The sequence below is a fragment of the Phycodurus eques genome, unplaced genomic scaffold (assembly GCF_024500275.1).
Source record: "Phycodurus eques isolate BA_2022a unplaced genomic scaffold, UOR_Pequ_1.1 contig_27, whole genome shotgun sequence".
Lineage (NCBI taxonomy): Eukaryota > Metazoa > Chordata > Actinopteri > Syngnathiformes > Syngnathidae > Phycodurus > Phycodurus eques.
In genome coordinates, this window is record NW_026904024.1 from 182488 (window position 1) to 205446 (window position 22959).

At 43.8% G+C, this 22959-nt stretch overlaps 1 protein-coding gene across 7 annotated transcripts in view; it reads right to left on the reverse strand.

Annotated features, from left to right (window-relative positions):
* The window catches only part of LOC133398234 (gastrula zinc finger protein XlCGF57.1-like), a 35726-nt gene extending 19762 nt beyond the window's left edge, over nt 1-15964 (reverse strand). For 2 of the 7 annotated variants that reach the window (XM_061669845.1, XM_061669841.1), the window contains exons 1-2: nt 9257-10148; nt 1259-2515 (exon numbers count right to left, since the gene is read on the reverse strand). In XM_061669845.1, coding sequence (XP_061525829.1) covers nt 1259-2515; nt 9257-9365 — 1366 coding nt within the window. In that variant the 5' untranslated portion in view covers nt 9366-10148. Of the gene's footprint in view, nt 1-1258; nt 2516-8987; nt 9128-9256; nt 10149-11188; nt 13861-15529 lie in introns of those variants that run through there. The other 5 variants (XM_061669846.1, XM_061669847.1, XM_061669843.1 and 2 more) reach the window with 5 other exon arrangements.
* Between the last annotated feature and the right edge of the window lie 6995 nt (nt 15965-22959).

Consider the following 22959-nt stretch of genomic DNA (forward strand, 5'->3'; position numbering starts at 1 on the left):
GCAGCCAATAGTAATATCTTGAAATGTGTTTCTTAGATGTGTTCAAAATGTGTACTGTAACTGAATTTAGCCCTAACCTAATTAAATAGCTCTAACAAAATAAACATGATCTGGAAAAGGGTCAGAAGGTCCATTAATCCATTTTCTGAACCACTTTTCCTCACAAGTGTCACGGGCGTGCTGACGCCTATCTCAGCTGACTTCGGGCGAGAGGCGGGGTACACCCTGAACTGGTCGCCAGACAATCACAGGACACATATAGACAATGAAGAATTCGCCCTCACATTCACACCCACGGATAATTTAGAGTCTTCAATCAACCTACCGTGCATGTTTTTGAATGTGGGAGGAAAACAGAGTACCTGAAGAAAACTGGTAGGAACGTAATTGCACCAAATGGAAAGTACAGTCATTGCTACAGCGGCTGAAATAAGTACAGTATTTAACACGTCACAATTTTTCTCACTAAGTATACTTCCAAAAGTGCTATTGACCTGAATATTTAACCAGATGTTGGGAATACAGGTAGTCATCCACACATACAAAGAAAGTAGAACAAATAAGCTCAAAAATTATGGTGTGTGTGTGTAAAAGTGTGAAATGACACAGGGATAAAGTATTGAACTCATGAAGAAAGGGAGGTGCAAAAAGGCACGCAAGGCCAAGACAACACCTAAAATAGATCAATAACACTGGGGAACACAATTTTGGTTGAGTTAGGTCTAACAGCTGTTTTTAACTCATTATTGGGTGCGGAATCCAAAACTGATCTCAGTTTTTCTCTATCACAAGTTTTTAACTATAGTTCCCAGTTTTCTTAAAAAAAATATGAAAAATGAAACAACAAATGAACAATGAAATATGAAAGAAAGAGGTTTATTTAACACTTTTACAAAGGATATGGCACAAATCCTCTTAATTCCTACTTTGTTTGCAGATATTGATAGTACTGACCTACTGGGAGCTGCAAACACCTCTCCCCGCACTCTCAATTGTGACTGCACAAACAAGTTGCCACGTAGCTGTAGGTGAGTACAATCGTAATCAGCTGCCAAGTCTTACGAAAGCTAATTAGTGGAATTTTGCTTATCTGTGGATAAAAAAACTTGACGTCCTAGAAAAAAACTGACTGCAATTTTGGAATCAGCATGCCAATTTTAGCTTTAATCAGCATAAAAATCGAACTCAGAAATGCTTTTTCAAATTGTTCCCCAGTGGAATCTTTGAGCACAATCTGAGCAGGAAAAAGGTTTCTCACCAGTGTCGGCTCTTGTGTGTCTTGTCAAGGTTCCCGTGTCAGAGAATCTCTGATCACAATCTGAGCAGGAAAAAGGTTTCTCACCAGTGTGTGTTCTTGTGTGTATTTTTAAGTTTCTCTTCACAGAGAATCTTCGACCACAAACTGAGCAGAAAAAAGGTCTCTCACCAGTGTGAGTTCTTGTGTGGATTTTTAAGTCTTCATTCTTTGAGAATCTTTGGCCACAGTCTGAGCAGGAAAAAGGTTTCTCACCAGTGTGTGTTCTTGTGTGTATTTTTAAGCCTCCTTTCTGAGTGAATCTTTGACCACAAACTGAGCAGGAAAAAGGTTTCTCACCCGTGTGGGTTCTTGTGTGTCTTGTCAATGTTCCGTTGTCAGAGAATCTCTGACCACAATCGAAGCAGGAAAAAGGTTTCTCATCAGTGTGGGTTCTTGTGTGTCTTGTCAAGTGGCCCTTCTCAGAGAATCTTTGATCACAATCTGAGCAGGAAAAAGGTTTCTCACCAGTGTGTGTTCTTGTGTGTATTTTTAAGCTTCCCTTCTGAGTGAATCTTTGACCACAAACTGAGCAGAAAAAAGGTTTCTCACCAGTGTGGGTTCTTGTGTGTATTTTTAAGCTTCCCTTCTGAGTGAATCTTTGACCACAAACTGAGCAGGAAAAAGGTTTATCAGCAGTGTGGGTTCTTCTGTGTCTTGTCAAGTGTCCCTTCTCAGAGAATCTTTGACCACAATCTGAGCAGGAAAAAGGTTTCTCACCAGTGTGTATTCTCATGTGATGTTTCAAACTACTCTTATAAGCAAATGTTTTCCCACACAGAGAACATTTCCACCGTTTGTTGTCAGTGTGAAATGTCATATCAACTTGAGACTGTCCATCATCATCAGTGTGAGTAGCGTGTGACGTCATGTCGTCACTATCAGAGAGTGGAGCTAAGAGTCCGTCTGCTTGTGATCCTCCACAGTGATCTTGATGACCTTCTGTTGTCGTGTGTTGACTTGAGCTGCTGTTTGGAGGCTCCGCCCCTCTGCTCTCCCCACTTTGCCCTTCATCTTCACTCTTCAAAGGGACATCAGTCATTGGAAACCTGGTAATATCCTCTTCCTCTTTGATATGGGGGCACGCTTCTTCCTCTTCTTTTTTAATCAAAATAGGCTTCTCTTCCTCTTTGATGTGGTGGACCTCTTCATCCTCCACTTCCTCTTTAATGTGAGGGGGCTCTGGCTCCTGCTGCTCAGGACGAAGATGTTCAGTGATGTCTGCAAGACACGAGAAGACAAACACACAGTTTGGTAAATCTGTTCTCATGTGACTTTGTTGTGTATTCTGGTTTATATTTAAGGTTAATATGAAAGCCAGATGAGTTGGATATATTGGAAATAAAACTGGACAGCTCAACAACAATAATAAAATGTGAAAAACTGTAAATTAATAAAGTTCATAAAAACACAAGTAGCAATAAAGGCAATACAGTGGACCCCTGCATGCTCCTGTTTTGGCATTTGCACATTTTTTTGTATTCTTTTTTTGTGGCAGTGGCCTTTTGTAAACATAATTTCGGCAGCCGTGGCCAACAAGGACCAAGAACAAGGAACCACCCACCCCCAGCATCCCACGGACCCATGGCTGTGGCGTCCTTGAGCAAGACACCAATACCGACCCCCGGGCGCTCAAGTTTCCCCCTCCTCCAGTGTCTGCCACTAACAAGTGTGTGTGTTTGCCGTGCCCACTACTGTGATGGGTAAAATGCAGCGGATAAATTGTGCATATGATCACGATGAAAGATGATTCTGATGATGGATTTTTTGGGGGAGCTAATCCTTGGTCACTCACGCAAACAATTGCCTATTCCCATTTTTCTGTCACGTGGCAAGAAATGTTCAGTGTCTTTGAAATAAATTGTCACGATTTGGAATCGTATGGAATTGGACGAGACCGCAAAGCAGACGGAGGCAGAGGAAGTAGATGAGAATGGATTATTTGGGGGTAGTTCTGGGTTTGTATTTCCAAGGGATGATGGTGGTCCGTAGGAACAACGAACGTACAGGGAGCGTGAGAAGGTGGATGAGCTTGACGGCGTGGTTGGAGCGGCCAGCGAAGCAGGAGACACGGGAGGAACAGAGCAGAGATGAGCAGAGCGTCGGGTGAATCCTGAGAGACTGGGGAAGTTTAAACTGTACGGAGGGGGAATGTATGACTTTGGAGACCCGGAAAGGCCCAATGAAGCGTGGCGTGAGCTTACGTGATTCGGTTTGGAGGGGACGGTCACGGGAGGAGAGACAAACCATCTGACCCACCATGTATGCCGGCGTATGGGAGCGATGACGATCCGCCAACTGCTTGTTTCTTTAGGCTGAACGAGCTCGGACAGCCCTAACGTCCTTCCTTCCGTTGTAGGTGCTCCCTCACCAAAGGAACCGCCACCGTGTGCTCCTGTTCCTTAAACAGAGGAGGCTGGAAACCATACCATGCCATGAAGGGAGACATACCTGTGGCGGAGCTGTTGAGGGAGTCAAACAACATCCAGAGCCTTTAGGAACTCTGGGCGAATCTCATCCACTCCCTGGCCTTTCCCACCGAGGACCTTTTTAACCACCTCGGTGACCTCAACACCAGAGATAGGAGAGCCTGCCTTAGAGAACCCAGACTCTGCTTCCTCATGGGATTGAGGAGGTCTTCGAAGTATTCTCCCCACTGACTCACAACGTCCCGAGTCGAGAAAGTCTTTCTCCATGGCCTCACCTAACTCCTCCCATGCCCAAGTTTTTGCTTCAGCGACCACCAAAGCTGCATTCCGGTTGGCCAGCCGGTACACATCAGCTACCTCAGGAGTCCCACAGACCAAAAATGCCCGATAGGACTCATTCTTCATCTTGACGGCATCAATGACCGTTGGTGTGCACCAACGGGTTCGGGGATTGCCGCCACGACAGGCGATGACACGACCACAAAGTCTATCATCGAACTGAGACCTAGGGTGTCCTGATGCCAAGTGCACGTGTGGACACCCTTATGCTTGAACATGGTGTTCGTTATGGACAATCCGTGATGAGCACAGAAGCCCAATAACAGAACACCGCTCGGGTTCTGATCGGGGGGGCCATTCCTCCCAATCACACCCCTCCAGGTCTCACTGTCATTGTCCACGTGAGTATTGAAGTCCCCCAGCGGAATGATGGAGTCCCCAGCGGGAGCGCTGTTCAGCACCCCCTCCAAAGACTCCAAAAAGGGTGGGTACTCTGAACTGCTGTTTGGTGCATAAGCACAAACAACAGTCAGGACCCGTCCCCCCCACCCGAAGGCGGAGGAAGCCTACCCTCTCGTCCACCGGGGTGAACCCCAACGTACAGGCGCCGAGCCGGGGGGCAAGAAGTATACCCACACCTGCTCGGCACCTCTCACCGTGGGCAACTCCAGAGTGGAAGAGAGTCCAACCCCTCTCAAGAGGACTGGTACCAGAGCCCAAGCAGGTGTGTGGAGGAGAGTCCGACTATATCTAATCGGAACTTCTCGACCTCAAACACCAGCTCGGGCTCCTACCCTGCCAGAGAGGTGACATTCCACATCACTAGAGCCAGCTTCTGTAGCCGGGTATCGGATTGCCAAGGTCCCTGCCTTTGGCCACCGCCCAGCTCGCACTGCACCCGACCCCTATGGCCACTCACACAGGTGATCAGCCCATGGGAAGGGGGACCTATGTTTCCCTTTCGGGCTGTGCCCGGCCGGGCCCCATGGATGCAGGCCCGGCAGGTGCTCGCCTTCGAGGCCCACCTCCTGGCCTGGCTCCAGTGGGGGGCCCCGGTGACCCGCGTCGGGACAAGGGAAACCTCGATCCACTTATATTTTTCATCATAGGAGTCTTTTTTGGCTGTGATATTTCAGTTTTTCTTTTTTATTAAAATCTGCAAAAATTCCAACAATTCAATTTTTTTTCTGTCAATATGGGGGTGCTGTGTGTACATTAATGAAGGAAAAAAATAAATGATTTCATAAATGGCTGCAAGAAACAAAGAATACTGGGTCTGAATACTTTCCATACCCACTGTGTGTACACACACACACGGTCACCGACACATCACATCTGCCTCACAATTCTGAGGACCGGGGTTCAAATCCGGGCCTCGTCTGCGTGGAGTTTGCATGTTCTCCCCGTGCCTGTGTGGGTTTTCTCCGGGTACTCCGGTTTCCTCCCACATCCCAAAAACAAGTGTGGTAGGTTGATTGAAAGCTCTAAATTGCTCGTAGGTGTGAATGTGAGCGCAAATGGTTGTTTGTTTATATGTACTTTGCGATTGGCTGGCGACCAGTGCAGGGTGTACCCCGCCTCTCGCCCATAGATACCTGGGATAGGCTCAAGTATGTCCGCGACACTGGTGAGGATAAGCGATACAGAAAATGGATGGATGGGTGGATAGCATTTCTGAATTTGAAGTTAGTTCTTTCTGTTATGACATAATCCCTAACATCGCTCTATCGCTTAATACATTTAAAATTGACATATGTAAACTATTATTGTAGGCGCGTTTCCTAAATACACGATGTACTAGCAATTGACGTTGTGTGAGGTCATGTGACTTTCGTCTCGCCCACGAAATAGTTGATAAATCAGCAATAACTGATAAAGAAAGGTAGTGAGCAAAATTTAGATCATTGTAACGGAGTAAAAGTACGTCTCGTCAACTCCTGTGACTTATCCAAAGCAGTTGGGACCTGCTGTGGATAAGTCAGTTAAAAAATAAAAACTGCCATAAGTATTCAGACCCTTTGCTCAGTATCTAGTAGTAGCACCGTTTTGAGCTAATACAGCCATGAGTCTTTTTGGGAACGATGCAACAAGTTTTTCACACCTGGATTTGGGGATCATCCGCCGTTCCTCCTTCCAGATCCTCTCCAGTTCTGTCAGGTTGGATGGTGAACGTTGGTGGACAGCCATTTTAAGGGCTCTCCAAAGATGCTCCATTGGGTTTAAGTCAGGGCTCTGGCTGGGCCAATCAAGAACAGTCACGGAGTTGTTCTGAAGCCACTCCTTCGTTATTTTAGTTGTGTGCTTTGGGTCATTTTCTTGTTTGAAGGTCAACCTTCGGCCCAGTCTGAGGTCCTGAGCACTCTGGAGAAGGTTTTCGTCCAGGATATCCCTGTACTTGGCCACATTCATCTTTCCTTCGATTGCAACCGGTCGTCCTGTCCATGCGGCTGAAAAACATCCCCACAGCGTGATGCTGCCACCACCATGCTTCACTGTTGGGACTGTATTGGACAGGTGATGAGCAGTGCCTGCTTTTCTCCACACATACTGATTAGAATTAAGGCCAAAAAGTTTCCTCTTGGTCTCATCAGACCAGACAGAGAATCTTATTTCTTCTCATCATGGAGTCCTTCAGGTGTTTTTTTTTAGCAAACTCCATGTGGGCTTTCATGTGTTTTGCAGTGAGGAGAGGCTTCCGTCGGGCCACTCTGCCATAAAGCCCCGACTGGTGGAGAGCTGCAGTGATGACTTTCTAGAATTTTCTCCCGACTGCAACGCTGGAGCTCAGCCACTGTGATCTTTGGGTTCTTCTTGACCTCTCTCACCAAGGCTCTTCTCCCCCGATCTCCCGGACGACCAGCTCTACAAAGGGTTCTGGTCGTCCCAAACGTCTTCCATTTCAGGATTATGGAGGCCACTGCACTCTTAGGAACCTTAAGTGCAGCAGAAATTGTTTTTGTAACCATGGCCAGATCTGTGCCTTGCCACAATTCTGTCTCTGAGCTCTTCAGGCAGTTCCTTTGACCTCATGATTCTCATTTGCTCTGACATGCACTGCGAGCTGTAAGGTCTTATATAGACAGGTGTGTGGCTTTCCCAATCAAGTCCAGTCAGTATACTCAAACACAGCTGGACACCAATGAAGGTGTAGAACCATCTCAAGGATGATCAGAAGAAATGGACAGCACCAGAGTTAAATATGAGTGTCACAGCAAAGGGTCTGAATACTTATGGCTGTGTGATATTTCAGTTTTTCTTTTTTAATAAATCTGCAAAAATTTCAACAATTCATTTTTTTCTGTCACTATGGGGTGCTGTGTGTACATTGAGGAGGAAAAAATGAACTTAAAATATTGTAATGATGGAAAGCTCTTTTTGCACAATTGTCCAAAAAAAAAACAAATGTACCGGCATTACCCGATAACGAGCAAGCTTTATTGCTCAGTGACTGTTTTTCTCAATGTCTTTCTGTCTCCAAAGTGTTCTCTGTCAACTGACCGTCTGTTGTCGTACTAGAGCGGCTCCAACTACCGCAGACAAATTCCTTGTGTGTTTTTTGGACATACTTGGCAAATAAAGATGATTCTGATTCTGATTTTAGCAAATGGCTGCCATATAACAAAGAGTGAAAAAGTTTACGGGGTCTGAATACTTTTCGTACCCAAAAAAGAACTACTACTACTGTACTAGTTTTACAACGAGTACAGTAGCTTATATGCATCCCATAATAAACCGAAAAACGACATTGAAACTTTTTTCAATAAACTAAAAGTCCCTCAATTAACTTCAAGAAGTTCTTCATGGGCGCTGACTCGGCCCCCGCCAAGCAACTCCGTACACCGGTTGACAAACCCGCATGTGATATGGGGCTCATTCACTAATAAGTGAGATAGACCCACGATAAGCTTTCATTACTTGTGCTGGGATCACTAACAACAACACAGGTTATACTAACATATCAACGCACAGGTTCCTACAGGTGTTTAGATTCAAAAAAAAAAAAAAAAAAAAAAAAAAAAAAAGAATTCCACCGCACCACTCGTCAGTAGCACTGCCTTGCTCATTTTCCCCACATTCTGGCCTGCCCTTTTTTTCTGTCCTCTCGGTTAAATATTGCACGTCCTCCCCACCCCAATCTACAAATGACTGTTTGTTTGTTGCTTATCTGTGGATAAAAAAAACTTGATGTCCTAGAAAAAAAACTGACTGCATGGGCAGACAGATCCACCATTCTGCAAGGCCATGCAACTGAACAGGACAGGTCTTTAAAAAAAATGAATAAAAAGATTGTTTGAACGAATTCACTATACTGACCGTCTACCGCTGCGCCCCGCCCCCCAAAAAAGAAATGTATGTATGGTGCGCAAAAGTTCACTAATACAATCAAATTGAGTGCACATTTAATATTTTCTGCCACGACTTCGTGTATGTGCACCCCTGCCTATAACCAAATAACTAACGGTAGCATCATAAAAAAAAGAAGAAATAAAAACATTTTCCCTTGTGGCTAATTCAACTTTGGAGAGTTAATCATGACTTTAGAAGTCATGCAAATAAGTAAATTTAGTCCATATGTGTAGTTCTACCTTTGTATGTATACAGAATCCCATTTCAAAACAATGCATCACTTTCAGGTTCAAAGGTGCTTCAGGTTAAAAGATGGCCCCTCCCCTAAAAAGCTACAAACATGCATTTGGATCAGGCAAAAACAGGGCTGCTTTATGAACTCCTGCAAAGCAAACATGTCTTAAAGGGATTTGACACTGTCTTCCTCGTATTGAAAGTGGGCATACTTTTGCAAATCATTTCTCTGTGAACAGTTTTGTAATATTTCAGTTGCAAAGCTTATCTCATTTATTTCACTTAATTGCAGCCTAGAGAGTTGCTTCTCATTCAAACTACTATGCAGCCTTTCAAGACACCTGGCACCTTTACTCCGAATGGTTCGAAAGATGGAGCCGATTAATACCACTTGCAGGCCAAGAATTCCATGGCTGGCAGCCGGTCCACACGTTATGTAAACCGCGTCACGTGCGCGATGACGTCTTTAACAGATTTGTTAACTGTTTTTTGATCCGGGGGTTGGCCGGGGCACATGGGCAGCGGCCACCGCGTAGCTCCGCCCCTGCCGCAGACCCACACAGTACACATTACAGGATGTTAATCACGTTATGTTAAATTCATCGTCAAACGGGGCCGTAAATCAACACAGGAGGGTCCTTCAAATTAGAACGCACGCAACAGGGAAACCGACCTGCTCTGCGTAGCACAGTTGGAGGCTGCAGAAGTTGAAGACGTGGCTCCTTCTCCTCTTTTGGGCCACAAAGTTCCTCCTCGTACTCCGGCGTCCTTCTTGCACACATTTTCACACGACGATCACATTACTTTCCACTCTACGTGGGGGGACGAGAAAAGCAAGTGCAAATCGGACATGCGAAACAATGATATCAAGATTCAGATTTGGACATCGTGGGTTAAACAGTACGTTAGTTAAACTGGCAAAGCAGCAAAGTGGGAGATGTGATTACTGTCAACAAAAAGTAAACAGCAGAACATGTAGTTATGCATTGTCAGCGATAACTGAGAGAAAGAAGACAGCTCCTTTGTGAGAGACAATTTGTGTTGAAACATTATCGACATTATTCTACAAAAGGAGTCAGAATCCAGACTAAGATAAATAACGATTCAGAAAATAATCGTTGCAGGATATTTTTTCAGTATCTCAGAAAAACAAAGCTGACAGAATTGAGTTGTTGTTGTTGTTGTTTCAGTTTTTTTTTTTTAAACCACATTTCAGTGTTAGTATTCGATATTGTGGTCCCCACTCCTTACAAGTCGGTGGTGTAAATAAGACCTCACCCATTACCTCACGCTTGATCTTTGCTTAGCGAAGTGTTGACTACAAACGCGTCTCTTTGTTAGCAAGCTACGCTATGCTAAGCTAAGCTAAGCTAAGCTAGGCCGAGAAGCTTCAACGTGCACGAGACGCCTCCAACCGGACGCGAAGATTGCACGAATTTTGTCTTAGTCCACTGAAGTCGTGATCAGGAGGATTCAGAACATTCGATACAAACTCGGGAAGATTTGCTGGAACACGATCGAGCCTCCTCCAGCACAGCGAGATGGGAAAAGAGAGGCATTACCCATGAGCCTTTAGGGCAGAACTATTTAAAGCGACAGGCCACCGACTCGAGCCTCAATCGGCTCTGTGCCGCAACGTCAACATTATTTGACATAGTTCTTGGAAAAACAACGAAGTCGTTCTGCTTGATCCCATGGAATATTGAACATCGGGTGGAAAGTCAACAATGGGGTGCTGGAACCTAACCCAGCTCACTTCGGCCGAGAGGCGGGGTACACCCTGAACGGGTCGCCAGCCGATCGCAGGGCACGTATACACAAACAACCATTCACCTCAGGGCAATTGAGAGTCATCGATCAACCTACCACGCATGTTTTGAGGATGTGGGAGGAAACCGGAGTGCCCGGAGAAAACCCACGCAGGCACGGGGCTCCCTTCAAAAAGGAAAACAGCTGGAGTAATTCCTATCGATAAAAGTGGAATAAGAGACAGGTTTACAAACTATAATAATCATCACCATAATATGGCACGGTGTGCGACTGGTTAGCACATCTGCCTCACAGTTCTGAGGACCCGGGTTCAAATCTGGCCTTCCTTGTGTGGAGTTTGCATGTTCTCCCCCGTGCCTGCATGGGTTTCCTCCCATATCCCCCGCAAAAAAACATGCACGCTAGGTTAACCGAAAACTGTGCGAGCGGTCGTCTGTTTCTATGTGCCCTGCGATTGGCTGACGGCCAGTTCGGCGTGGACCCCGCTTCTCGCCCAGAGTCAGCTGGGACAGGCTCCGGCACCGTGCGGTTAAGCGATATGGAAAATGGATGGATGATAACGATGCATGATTGCGCTTTTCTAGGTGCTCAAAGATGCAATGGAATTTGAGGAAGCGATATCTACTGGAATAAACAATAAAGAATTTGCTGTTGGCTTTTTTATAGCTCTGGGAAAAAAAGAGTTTTACACTCTTGAACAGAATATATTCATGGACAAATTAGAGGGATGTGGTCCAAGAGGGTTAGCACATAAAGGGATGAAGTTATTTGGATGATCGATATCAATTTGTGCAATTTAACAATCAAAAAAAAAAAAACTGAAGGTACTCAAAAATGTTTTTTTTATTTACTGATGATACAACCCTCTACTCCTCAGACAAAAACCTACCACAGCTTCTGAATACTATGAAAATGAACTAAACTCATTGATATAAAGAAATGACCACTAAATTTAAACAAAACAAAGTTGACATTTTTGGCACTCAACAAATAAAACATCAGGTTGAAATCACAGTACATTCCTATGAGATAGAAAGAGTATATCAACATCAATGTCTTGGAGTGATTTTTGATGCCGAGCCTTGTTGGAAGCCACATATAGTCAACGTAAAAAACTAAATGTCAAAAAGCTGTACAACCAAGAATGTTCTGAATATGAACTCAATGATATCCACTTTAATGCTCCCTATTACGTCCGTACATGACTGACGGTGTTGAGATATTGGCCAACACATTCAAAACCAATACTTAACCTATTTTGAAGTTCCCGGAAAGAGCTATCACAATCAGGAATGCACAATGCAATGCACAGGCATCAACAAAATAAATTGCTTGAGATGATAACTTTCGTGCTCGTTTGACAATTTTGTGACAAGCGTGTTTTTTGTTTCAATAAAAAAAACGTTTTTGTCTTATATCACTAATTCAATTTCATTGGAGGATGTTGAAATCTGGCGGCACGGTGGCCGACTGGTTAGAGCGTCAGCCTCACCCGGGTTCGATCCCCGGCCCCGCCTGTGTGGAGTTTTCATGTTCTCCCCGCGCCTGCGTGGGTTTTCTCCGGGCACTCCGGTTTCCTCCCACATCCCAAAAACATGCATAAATTGGAGACTCTAAATTGCCCGTAGGTGTGACTGTGAGCGCGAATGGTTGTTTGTTTGTATGTGCCCTGCGATTGGCTGGCAACCGGTTCAGGGTGTACCCCGCCTCCTGCCCGATGACAGCTGGGATCGGGTCCAGCACGCCCGCGACCCGAGTGAGGAGAAGCGGCTCAGAAAATGGATGGATGGAAATATGGATGTTGAAATCTGTGTTGGTGCTTTGAAGATTGATTGATGATTTGTATTGAGTTATTTTGCTGCTGGCATAATACGCCACGGCTTCAGCCTACATCTTTGCGGTTGGCTCCATCATTGTTGGTTTCCTGAAATTATTCTGTGAATGAAAGCTCATCTAATAAATCTGACCTAACATTGACATTTATACCTTCTTGATCATCGGGATTCTTAGCAGTACACTTGCCTGTCTTAGCTTCATCCTTATGAGAGAATCTGTGACCACAAACCGAGCGGGCAAAAGGTTTGTCATCAGTGTGGGTTCTTGTGTGTATTTTTAGGTTTCTATTTTGAGTGAATCTTTGACCACAAACTGAGCAGGAAAAGGGTTTCTCACCAGTGTGGGTTCTTGCATGTAATTTCAAGCTCGCCTTTACGGAGAATCTCTGGCCACAAACCGAGCAAGGAAAAGGCTTATCACCTGTGTGGATTCTTGTGTGGATTTTTAAGCTTCCATTTTGAGTGAATCTTTGACCACAAACTGAGCAGGAAAAAGGCTTCTCACCAGTATGGGTTCTGGTGTGTATTTTTAAGCGTGCCTTTACGGAGAACCTTTGACCGCAAACTGAGCAGGCAAAAGGTTTAGCACCTGTATGGATTCTTGTGTGTATTATTAAGCTTCCATTTTGAGTGAATCTTTGACCACAATCTGAGCAGGCGAAAGGTTTATCACCAGTGTGGGTTCTTGTGTGTGTTTTTAAGTATTCCTTTACGGAGAATCTTTGACCGCAAACTGAGCAGGCAAAGGGTCTCTCACCAGTATGGGTTCTTGCATGTATTTTTAAGTCTCCTTTCCGATTGAAGGTTTTCCCACAAGCTGAGCAGACAAAAGGTTTCTCACCTGTGTGGGCCCTTGTGTGTATTTTAAAGCTTCCCTTATGAGAGAATCTTTGACCACAAACTGAGCAGACAAAAGGCTTATCACCAGTGTGGGTTCTTGTGTGTATATTTAAGCTACCCTTCTGAGTGAATCTTTGACCACATACTGAGCAGGCAAAAGGTTTTTCACCAGTGTGGGTTCTTGAGTGATTTTTTAAGTTCTCCTTTAAGGAGAACCTATGACCACAAACTGAGCAGGCAAAAGGTTTCTCACCAGTGTGGGTTCTTGTGTGTATTTTTAAGTGTCCCTTCTGAGTAAACCTTTGACTGCAATCTGAGCAGGCAAAAGGTTTCTCACCAGTGTGTATTCTCGTGTGCTTTTTCAAATGACTCTCGTAAGGAAAGCTCTTCCCGCACTGAGAACATTTCCAGCGTTTGTTGTCAGTGTGACATGTCACATCACTTTCATACTCGTCATCATCTTCAGTGGCAGGGGAGTGTGACGTCGTGTCGTCGCTATCTGATAGGGGTGCTAAGAGACCGTCTGCTTGTGATCTTCCAAAGTGGTCTCCATCACCTTCTCTCGTGCTGCTGCTTCGAGGCTCCGCTCCTCTGGACTCCTCACTTTGAACTTTATCTGCAGTCTTCAAGGGGACACCAGTCGATGGAAAGTTGGTATCCTCCTCCTCTTCCCATTTTAAGTGGGGGTGCTCTGGCTCCTCTTCTTTTTTAATGGAAATGGGCTCCAATTCCTCTTCCTCTTTGAAGTGGGGGACCTCTTCACCTCCCACGTCCTCTTTAATGCGAGAGGGCTCTGGCTCCTGCCGCTCAGGACGAAGGTCTTCACTGATGTCTGCAAGACACAAGAAGATAAACACACATGGTTTGGTCAAGTCAATTCTCATGTTATGACTTTAATGTTGTGTAATATAGTTTATATTTATATATAAGGTTATGTGGAGAGCCAGACGAGATAAAGTGAACCCCGATTGCAATGACGTTTGGCTTATTTGATTCGTTTGGGTTCAAGTAACGTGCAACTTTCAAAACTAATTTCCAGATTCATGTGGTTTTATGCGTGGGAGATGTTTTTAGCAGTAGCTGAAGTAGCAGTCGGTGGCAGCGATGTACATGTAAAAGAAGACAAGACTATTGATGTTGCACTTTTCTAATGTCACTTTTCTAATTTCTTATTTATTTATTTTTCTTATTTATTTCTACTTTTCCTATTTGGTAAGCATTGGAAGTGTTCATTCTCATCGAACGGCAACGACCTATGGGGTTCAGTCCAGTTCACGCTCTTAAAAAACCAAAGACCAAGTCCGCAACCTTGGGTGTACTGATAGATTTCGACCCGACTTTCAACAGTCGTATCAAATCAATTACTAAAAATGCCTTCTTCCAGCTGAAGAACATATCCAGAGTGAAGGCTTGCATGTGCCAAGCAAACAAGGAGAAGCTCATCCACGCTTTTATCTCAAGGAGTCTTACCTATTGTAAAGGTCTTCTGACTGGACTCCCCCAAAAAGAGCATTAAACAGCTGCAACTCATTCAGAATTCTGCAGCTCGGGTTCTGACCAAAACAAAGAGGTCAGAGCATATTACTCCAATTCTAAGTCCTCTACACTGGCTCCAAGTCACCTTTAGAATCGATTTCAAAGTTCTGCTACGCGGCTATAAATCACTAAATGGTTTAGGTCCTGAATACATGAAAGAAATGCTCACGGACCCAGTATGGCTCTGAGATCGACAGACTCAGGTCAAATAGTGGAGCAAACATGGTGAAGCAGCACTGAGCTATTATGCTGCGCACAAATGGAAGAAGTTGCCAACAGAAGTGACGTCAGCCCCAAGTGTGCATGTTTTCAAGTCCAGGTTGAAAACGCCCCCCCTCTTGTCTTTTGGAGCATTTCCACTTTTAAATATTTCCTGGACTGTACGCTGTTTTCATTGCATTTAGATTTTTCTCTCTGTAAAATTTTTATAAGGTGCTTCCCCCCCCCTTTGTTTTTAAATGAGACGCTTTTAATCACGTAAAGCACATTGCGTTACCTTGTGTATGAAATGCACTCCATAAATGTGCTTCAAGTAGCTTCAATTATTCAGTATAAAGACGCTAAATACGAAATAACCACTCCAACTTCTCCTATTATATGATGAATCGGTGAGGTCGGTACGAGTTCTGACAGGGCCACCACAACTCGGCTCATGGTGACCCAACAGGGCCACCACTCAAAATGGCTTCTCGTCAGACCCCGCTTCAGGCAAAGAAAATGATATTGCACTCAATTTCTTTTATCATTGAATTGAGTAAAAGGCTTACACTCCGCCAATGCGGCCCACATCTTGAGAAATGCCGACGACGCCCCTGAGTCCAAAAGCTGTCTTCCTGAGTGATCTGCATCGTAGATATCCTTGGATGGTATGTATGTTATGTTAAATCTCATGTCGCGCAACGCTCGCAATAAACCACGGGAGTATCATTGAAAAGCGAAAGGAGTGAGAGAGTGAGTGAACAAACCTGCTCCGTGCAGCACAACTCGAGGCCGCAGATGGAAAACCGCGTCCAATCGTGGACGTTGGGGCTCGTTGTTCTCGTCTGTTGCCCCACAAAGTTCCTCTCCGTACTCTGGCGTCCTTCTCGCACACATCTTCGCACGATAAACACAGCACCTTCTCCGCTTTGCGATGCGTTGACCACAAACGCGCCTCTTTGTTAGCTGCTAGCAAGCTAAGCTAGCCTCGGCCGAGAAGCTGCAACGGGCGCGCACCGACACGAAGATCGGACGATTGATGTTTCAGTCCAGTCCAGTCGCGATGGACGTCCCGTGGGAGACTTCAGCACGTTCGCTAATAAAATTCGCGTTTATCCCTCCTCACGTCTCGCTGGTTGGTTCGTCGTCGAGCTCCTCGGGCCTCTTCGGGCGAGAAAGGCAGCTGGTAGGTCCTTACGTCACTTCCCATTGACGCCTTCGAGGCAGCTCCAGCTCGCGATGGGCACGGCAGTTCTTTTGAGTGTATTGAATCCTTACGATCAGAATCAGAATCAGAATCATCTTCATTTTGCCAAGTATGTCCCAAAAAACCGCACAACGAATTTGTCTCCGGCAGTTGGAGCCGATCTCGTACGGCAACGGACAGTCAATTGACAGAGAACACTTTGGAGACAGAAAGACAATGACGGGGGGAGAAAAAACAGTCATTGAGCAATAAAGGGTTGCTATAGTTATCTGCTAATGCCGGTACACATGTATTTATTTTTTGGACAATTGTGCAAAACGATGCAGAGTCCTCTAGCAATAAGTTCTTTAAAAAGATTCGTTCAACCGAATCGTTCAATCCTTTCCCAGTGCTTCCTCATTCCGTTCACGATCCATCCCCGTTCACTCGAGACGTTCGCTTTAGGACTATGCGTTGTTGTTGTCACGTATTGTAAACTAGGATTGGACTTGATTAGGAAAGCCGCACCCCTGTGTATATAAGACCTTACAGCTCACAGTGCATGTCAGAGCAATTGACAATCATGAGGTCAAAGGAACTGCCCGAAGAGCTCAGAGACAGAATTGTGGCAAGGCGCAGATCTGGCCAAGGTTACAAAAAAAAAAAATTCTGCTGCACTCTACGTTCCTAAGAGCACAGTGGCCTCCATAATCCTTAAATGGAAGAGGGGAAAAAAAACATTTAAGAGTTTGTGATCGGGTTCACTTCCGAATGGAAAAAAAAAAAAAAAAAAAAAGAAAATGTAAGGATGAGCATTCTTCCTACATACCCTTTGGGATTTGGGCTGATTTTGTATGCAGATGTGCACAGATTTGAGCGTCCACCAACGGACAAGGCAGCTATTGCGTCACTTCCACCTTCAACCCTTGAGGCAGCTGGAGCTGCCAATATGCCAGGCAGAACCCTGGGGCGTAGTAAATTGTATTGAAGCAATTTTACTTACAAATACAGTAAAAAAAAAAAAACAAAAAGAAATGGCAGGCTGTTTATATCGGGATTGTGATGTCGATAGCGTCCTATAGCGAGCAAGAGCGAGAGTACCATTTTTTTTTCATGGTTACTAGTTTTGGGAATACGCTCCATATTACACAAGTATGGATAGAAAGAGGGAGCGATTGTTGACGATCATCACTCCGGCATGAACCAGAATAATAAGCTACCCTATGTAGGTTTTGAATTAATGAGATATTTACCCCAAAAGGTTTTTTTGTTCATCACTCTCAAATGCAGATAGAGACTACGTAGCTGTTTCCATTATTTTATTCAGAGACTTTCAACCCCTTGATTTCCCTCCTATCTTCCCAGAAAAGACATGTCTTTTCAAGCTTCAGAATACGTGTGGTCCCTTTTGTAGCCGTGAAGGTCCTGGAGTGTTTTCTTTTGGGCTTTTTTACCCATGGAGAGGACTTCTAGGAAGTCCAGCTATCCAACAAATTGCGTCTTGCGACACCATCCGTAGATCTTTCAATAAAAGTTTTTCCTGCAGACACCAAGAAACAAGGTGCGAATTAAGACTCATTAAGACATGCTTACAATACAGTGAATAAACAGGTCCATTATTTGTAAATTTGTTTTATTTATGTTTACTCTCTCGTCCGCAGCTAGGTTGGCATTGTAAATTCGAATCTGTCCTCAAATGGCCTGAGCTGTAGTGACGGGCGTGGCAGTTCTTTTGAGTACACGGAATCATCGAATCAGTTCTCTAAAAAGATTCATTCACCGAATCGTTCAGTTCTTTTCCACAAAATCATTCAAGTGCTTCCTCATCCAGTAAATGATCCATCCCGCAGGTTCATGTTCACTCAACACGTTCACCGACGGACTATGCATTGTTGGTGTCGCGTATTGTAAACCAGGAAAGGCGAACCGAACATCCTTCCGCGTCCCTTGACATGCGGCTCGGCTCTCGACTTTGCTGCATTCCACCACAGTGGACAGCGTCGCTGGCACGAGCCCCCGCCAGCCGGGCTTCCTGCTCACTTTCCTCATACTGTTACTGTCATCTGATTAGTGGAAAGCATCTTTGAGTGTCTTGAGAAGGGCTATATAAGTTTCATGTATTACTATTATTATGAAATAAAATGCTTTAATACGTATATACATTTATTATTAATTGACATTTATTTGAACTATGTGTGCTTGTTTTCATGTGCTTGAATGACTCAACATTAGCCGTTAGCTTGAAGAAACGGCTGATAGTTAAAATATATATATATATATATAAAATATATGAAAATATATATGAAAATATATAATTTATTTGAGGTAAGGTTTTCATTTTTGTTGTAGCTATTTTCCCAGTAATGATATAGGCAAGTTATTCGGAAGTGGTGTGTAATTTAGATTGGTTAGCTCTGTGAGTTTTGACGAAATATTGATACCGAAATACTTAATGTTTCCTCCTATTGGAATAGGGTACTCTGGGATTTGATCTGCAGGAGTCCATGAGTTTGTTGTTATTGGGAGTATTGTTGATTTTGTCCAGTTAATAAGAGTAGTCTGGTATTTGTGAAAATGTTTTCATGAGATTGAAAACTGCCTGAAGACCGTACTTGGGTTCCTGTAAGTAAAGAAGAATATCATCAGCATACAGATTGATTTTGTGTTCTGTCACTAGTGAGCAGATACCTTTAATCTTAGCATTCTGACATATAGCGGCAGCAAGAGGTTCGATAAATATTGCAAGTAGCATTGGTGAGAGTGGACATCCTTGTCTGGTTCCTTTTGTAATGTCAAACTTTGTGAAGTGATCCTATTTGTGGTGACTGTCGCTTTCGGCGAATTGTATAATGTTGCTATCCAATGCATAAACGAATCTCCAAAGCCAAATTTGCAAATTACTGCAAACAGGAAAGCCCAGTTAACTTTATCGAAAGCTTTCTCTGCGTCAAGTGACATGATGATTGCGTTTAGATTTTTACACTGTGACATGCTTATTAAATTCAACAGACGTCTTGACATTATTTGTGGAACTTCTACCCTTGAACGAAGCCTGTCTGGTCAGTGGATTATCGACAGAAGTACCTTTTCAAGTCTCACTGCGAGGGCTTTTGAGATAATCTTGATATCTACATTAATCGGTGATAAGGGCCGATAATTCGCCGGGAGACTGGGGTCTTTACCTGGTTTTAGTAAGAACTTCATTGAAGCTGTGTTCATATGGCTACTAATTCTACCTTTATCGTTTATCTCATTGACTGTTCTGAAAAATAGAGGCGCTAGTATTGGCCAATAATGTTGAATGAATTCAACAAGGATTCCGTCCGGGCCAGGTGCTTGTCCCGGTTGCATATTTTTTAATGTGTTATGTAATTCTGTGATGGTTAAATGAACATCAAGGTTGTCTTTAATTTATGTATTTAACTGAGGGATGTTTAGATCCTTAGCAAAAGTTTCAATTTCTTTTTGGTCTGGGTTGTGTGAAGATGTGTATAAACTGCTATAAAAATGGTTAAAAATGTCATTTATTTCTAGCGGTGACTGAGTACAGTTGCCGTTTGAATCTTGAATGTCTGTAATGAATGGCTTTTTTTTTTTTTATTGCGCTGAAGTTGGTTCGCAAGGAATTTTCCCGATTTATTATTGTACTCAAAGTTAGTGTATCCTGTTGTTGAAGAAAATATATTCTTTTTGATAAGCTAACTAATCGAATTGATGTTTAGCCTATTGAAGTTGGTTTCTAAGCGTATCTGTCGGCTTAATTGCATATTCTTCTGTGAGGTGTCCAATTTTTGTGCTTGTTTTTTCTTATACGAAGAATATGATTTGATTCGACCTCTCAAAACAGCTTTCCCGGTTTACCACAACAGAGATGGGGATATGGTTGGGGAGGCGTTGAATTTCAGAAACTCATCCCATTCCTTCCTCACGAAATAATCAAACTCCGGGTCCTTCAATGGGGACGTGTTGAAGCGCCCTGTTGGTGGGGGACCCAAATTGGACTTTTAGATTGAGAGAAATTGGTGGGTGGTCGCTGATGATGACTGGATGTATTTTGGGAGTAATTCTTTGAGCTGCCGAATTGTTTGAAAGAAAGAAATCGATTCTTGAGAAAGAGCGGGGAACTGACGAGAAAAACGTTTCTTCTTTTTTGTATGGTTTTTCAGACTCCAGATATCAATGAGACCAAAGACATCCATATACTGCTCGAGTATATTGGAGCATTGTGGCTGATTACTATTTTAGAGATTTGAGCAATCTATTAGGGGATTTAGCGTAAGGTTAAAATCACCTCCCATAATAATTGTAGAGTTGGAAGTGCGAAAACAGCATGTGAAAAAAGGCTGGATCATCTTTCTTTGGAGCGTATACATTGGCAATTGTATAAATAAAGCTTGTTAAATATTGTAGCCTGTATAATTATATATCGGCCTTCTGGATCTGTACTGTACTATTTATTGTAAAAAGTAGTCTTTTATGGACTAGTATGGAGACTCCTCTTAGTCTACAGTTATAAAAGGCCGAGATAACCTGCGTGAAATTAGTCAATGAGCTGACTTAGTAAGGTGCGTTTCTTGTAATAGGAGGAGGTCTGTTTGACATTTAGTGGTATAATCCATCATCTTAATTCTCTTTGCCTGTAATCGAATGCCATTGACATTCCAAGACACGAATGTTAAGTGTGTCATATCATGGGTGTGTGTATCATCATTTTAAATACAACCCCAATTCCAATGAAGTTGGGACGTTGTGTTAAACATAAATAAAATACAATGATTTGCAAATCACGTTCGACCTGTATTTAATTGAATACACGACAAAGACAAGCTATTTCATGTTCAAACGGATCAACTTGATTGTTTTGAGCAAATAATCATGAACTTGGAATTTGATGGCTGCGACACGTTCCAAAAAAAGCTGGGACAGGGTCGTGTTGACCACGGTGCTACATCACCTTTTCTTTGAACAATATTCAATAAACGTTTGGGAACTGAGGACACCAACTGTTGAAGCTTTTGTCGGTGGAATTCTTTCCCATTCTTGCTCGATGTACAGCTTCAGCTGTTCAACAGTCCGGAGTCTCCGTCCAACAGTCCGGAGTCTCGTATTTTACGCTTCATCATGCGCCACACATTTTCAATGGGAGACAGGTCCGGACCGCAGGCGGGCCAGTCGAGTCCCCGCCCTCTTTTACTACGAAGCCACGCTGTTGTTTTACATCCTACAAGCTATCACCCCCTCAGTATAATTGATTCGTTTTGCCACATCCATTCGCCACACCCACAGCGCCTCAGAGGTGGCCCTTATTATTCAAGTTTTGAAACCTGATTTCATATAATTCGCGATGTTTTATTCATTCAAATTTGACAGGCTTGTTAACGTTACTCTTCTCTGTGGTGTGTCAAAGTTACATGCCATTTTTTCAGCCTGCTTAGTGCAACTTTAAAGGCATTTACTTCTTTTCAATGGGTAAAATGGATTTGAGATTCAAGTAAATTGAGTTACTCACTGTTTGAAGAACCACATTTTATTAGGGATCACATATACTGCACTCCTCAGAGTTTACCACGAAAAGTCAATGCTTCTTTACAGTCTGGTTCAATCAATCATTCATTTATTTGACATGGACATCACAAAATTACTGGAAAACAAGGAAAGCATTACTTTGTGGATTTTGGCAGCAGTTTTTCTTTCCCACAGGAGGCTTTAAGAAAAGAGAAAGACAAGATAAAGATGCACGTGGTCGTTAAAATGCATGAATATAGATTCTTGTACATCCGTATGGTAGTCATTACTTTTGAGATTTTAAAATTACCTTCCTGAGTGAATCTTTAACCACGATCTGAACAGGCAAAAGCTTTTTCTCCGGTGTGTCCTCTCATGTGTCATTTGCTTTTACAAGCAAAAGTTTTCCCAGACTGAGAAAAATTCCATTGTTTGTTGTCAGTGTGACATGTCATATCCCCTTCAGACTTTTTATCATCATCAGAATCAGAATCATCTTTATTTGCCAAGTATGTCCAAAAAACACACAAGGAATTTGTCTCCGGTAGTTGGAGCCGCTCTAGTACGACAGACAGTCAATTTACAGAACACTTTGGAGACATCAAGACATTGAGAAAAAAAGTCACTGAGCAATAGAGGGTTAATAGTTATCTGGTAATGCCGGTACTTTTTTTTTTTGGACAATTGTGCAAAAGATGCAGAGTCCGCTAGCACTTAGAGCAGTTCGAATGACTAATATTGCAATAGTCCGGTGCAAGGACCGTTGTGCAAAGGGCGCCGAGACTTCAAGGAGTGTATGCGGTCTAAAGTGACGAGTAGCGCGATCATCTGGGACAATGTCGATTGTGCAAATGTTGCAGATACTCCTCAAACGGTGTGCAAGTGGAGCAGATGCTACTCTGGCGTGAGGGGCCAGTATTGGTCAACGACAGATATGCAAATAGTGCAGCGTGGCGAGACAACTAACAGTGAGTGCACGAGTAATACAGAATTGGCCCCACAGAAATGTGACAACGTACTCAAGTCAAAATAATTGCCAGCATGTTGCAACAGAATTGTAGGTTAGCTGTTTAAGAAGTTGATCGCAAGAGGGAAGAAGCTGTTGGAATGTCTGTTAGTTCTAGTTTGCGTTGATCGGTAGCGCCTACCTGAGGCAAGGAGCCGGAAGAGCCGGTGACCGGGGTGCGGAGGGTCCGAGAGGATTTTGCACGCTCTTGTCTTAGTTCTGGCAGCGTGCAAGTCCTCAAGGGTGGGTAGGGGGGTACCGACAATCCTTTCAGCAGTTTTGATGGTCCGTCGCAGTCGGAGTTTGTCCTTTTTTGTAGCGGCGCCAAACCGGACTGTGATGGAAGAACACAGGACCGATTCGACGACCGCTGTGTGGAACCGCCTCAGCGGCTCCGGGGGCAGGCCGTGCTTTCTCAGAAGCCACAGGAAGTACATCCTGTGCTGGGCCCTTTTGAGGACGGAGTTGATGTCGGTCGCCCACTTCAGGTCCTGAGAGAC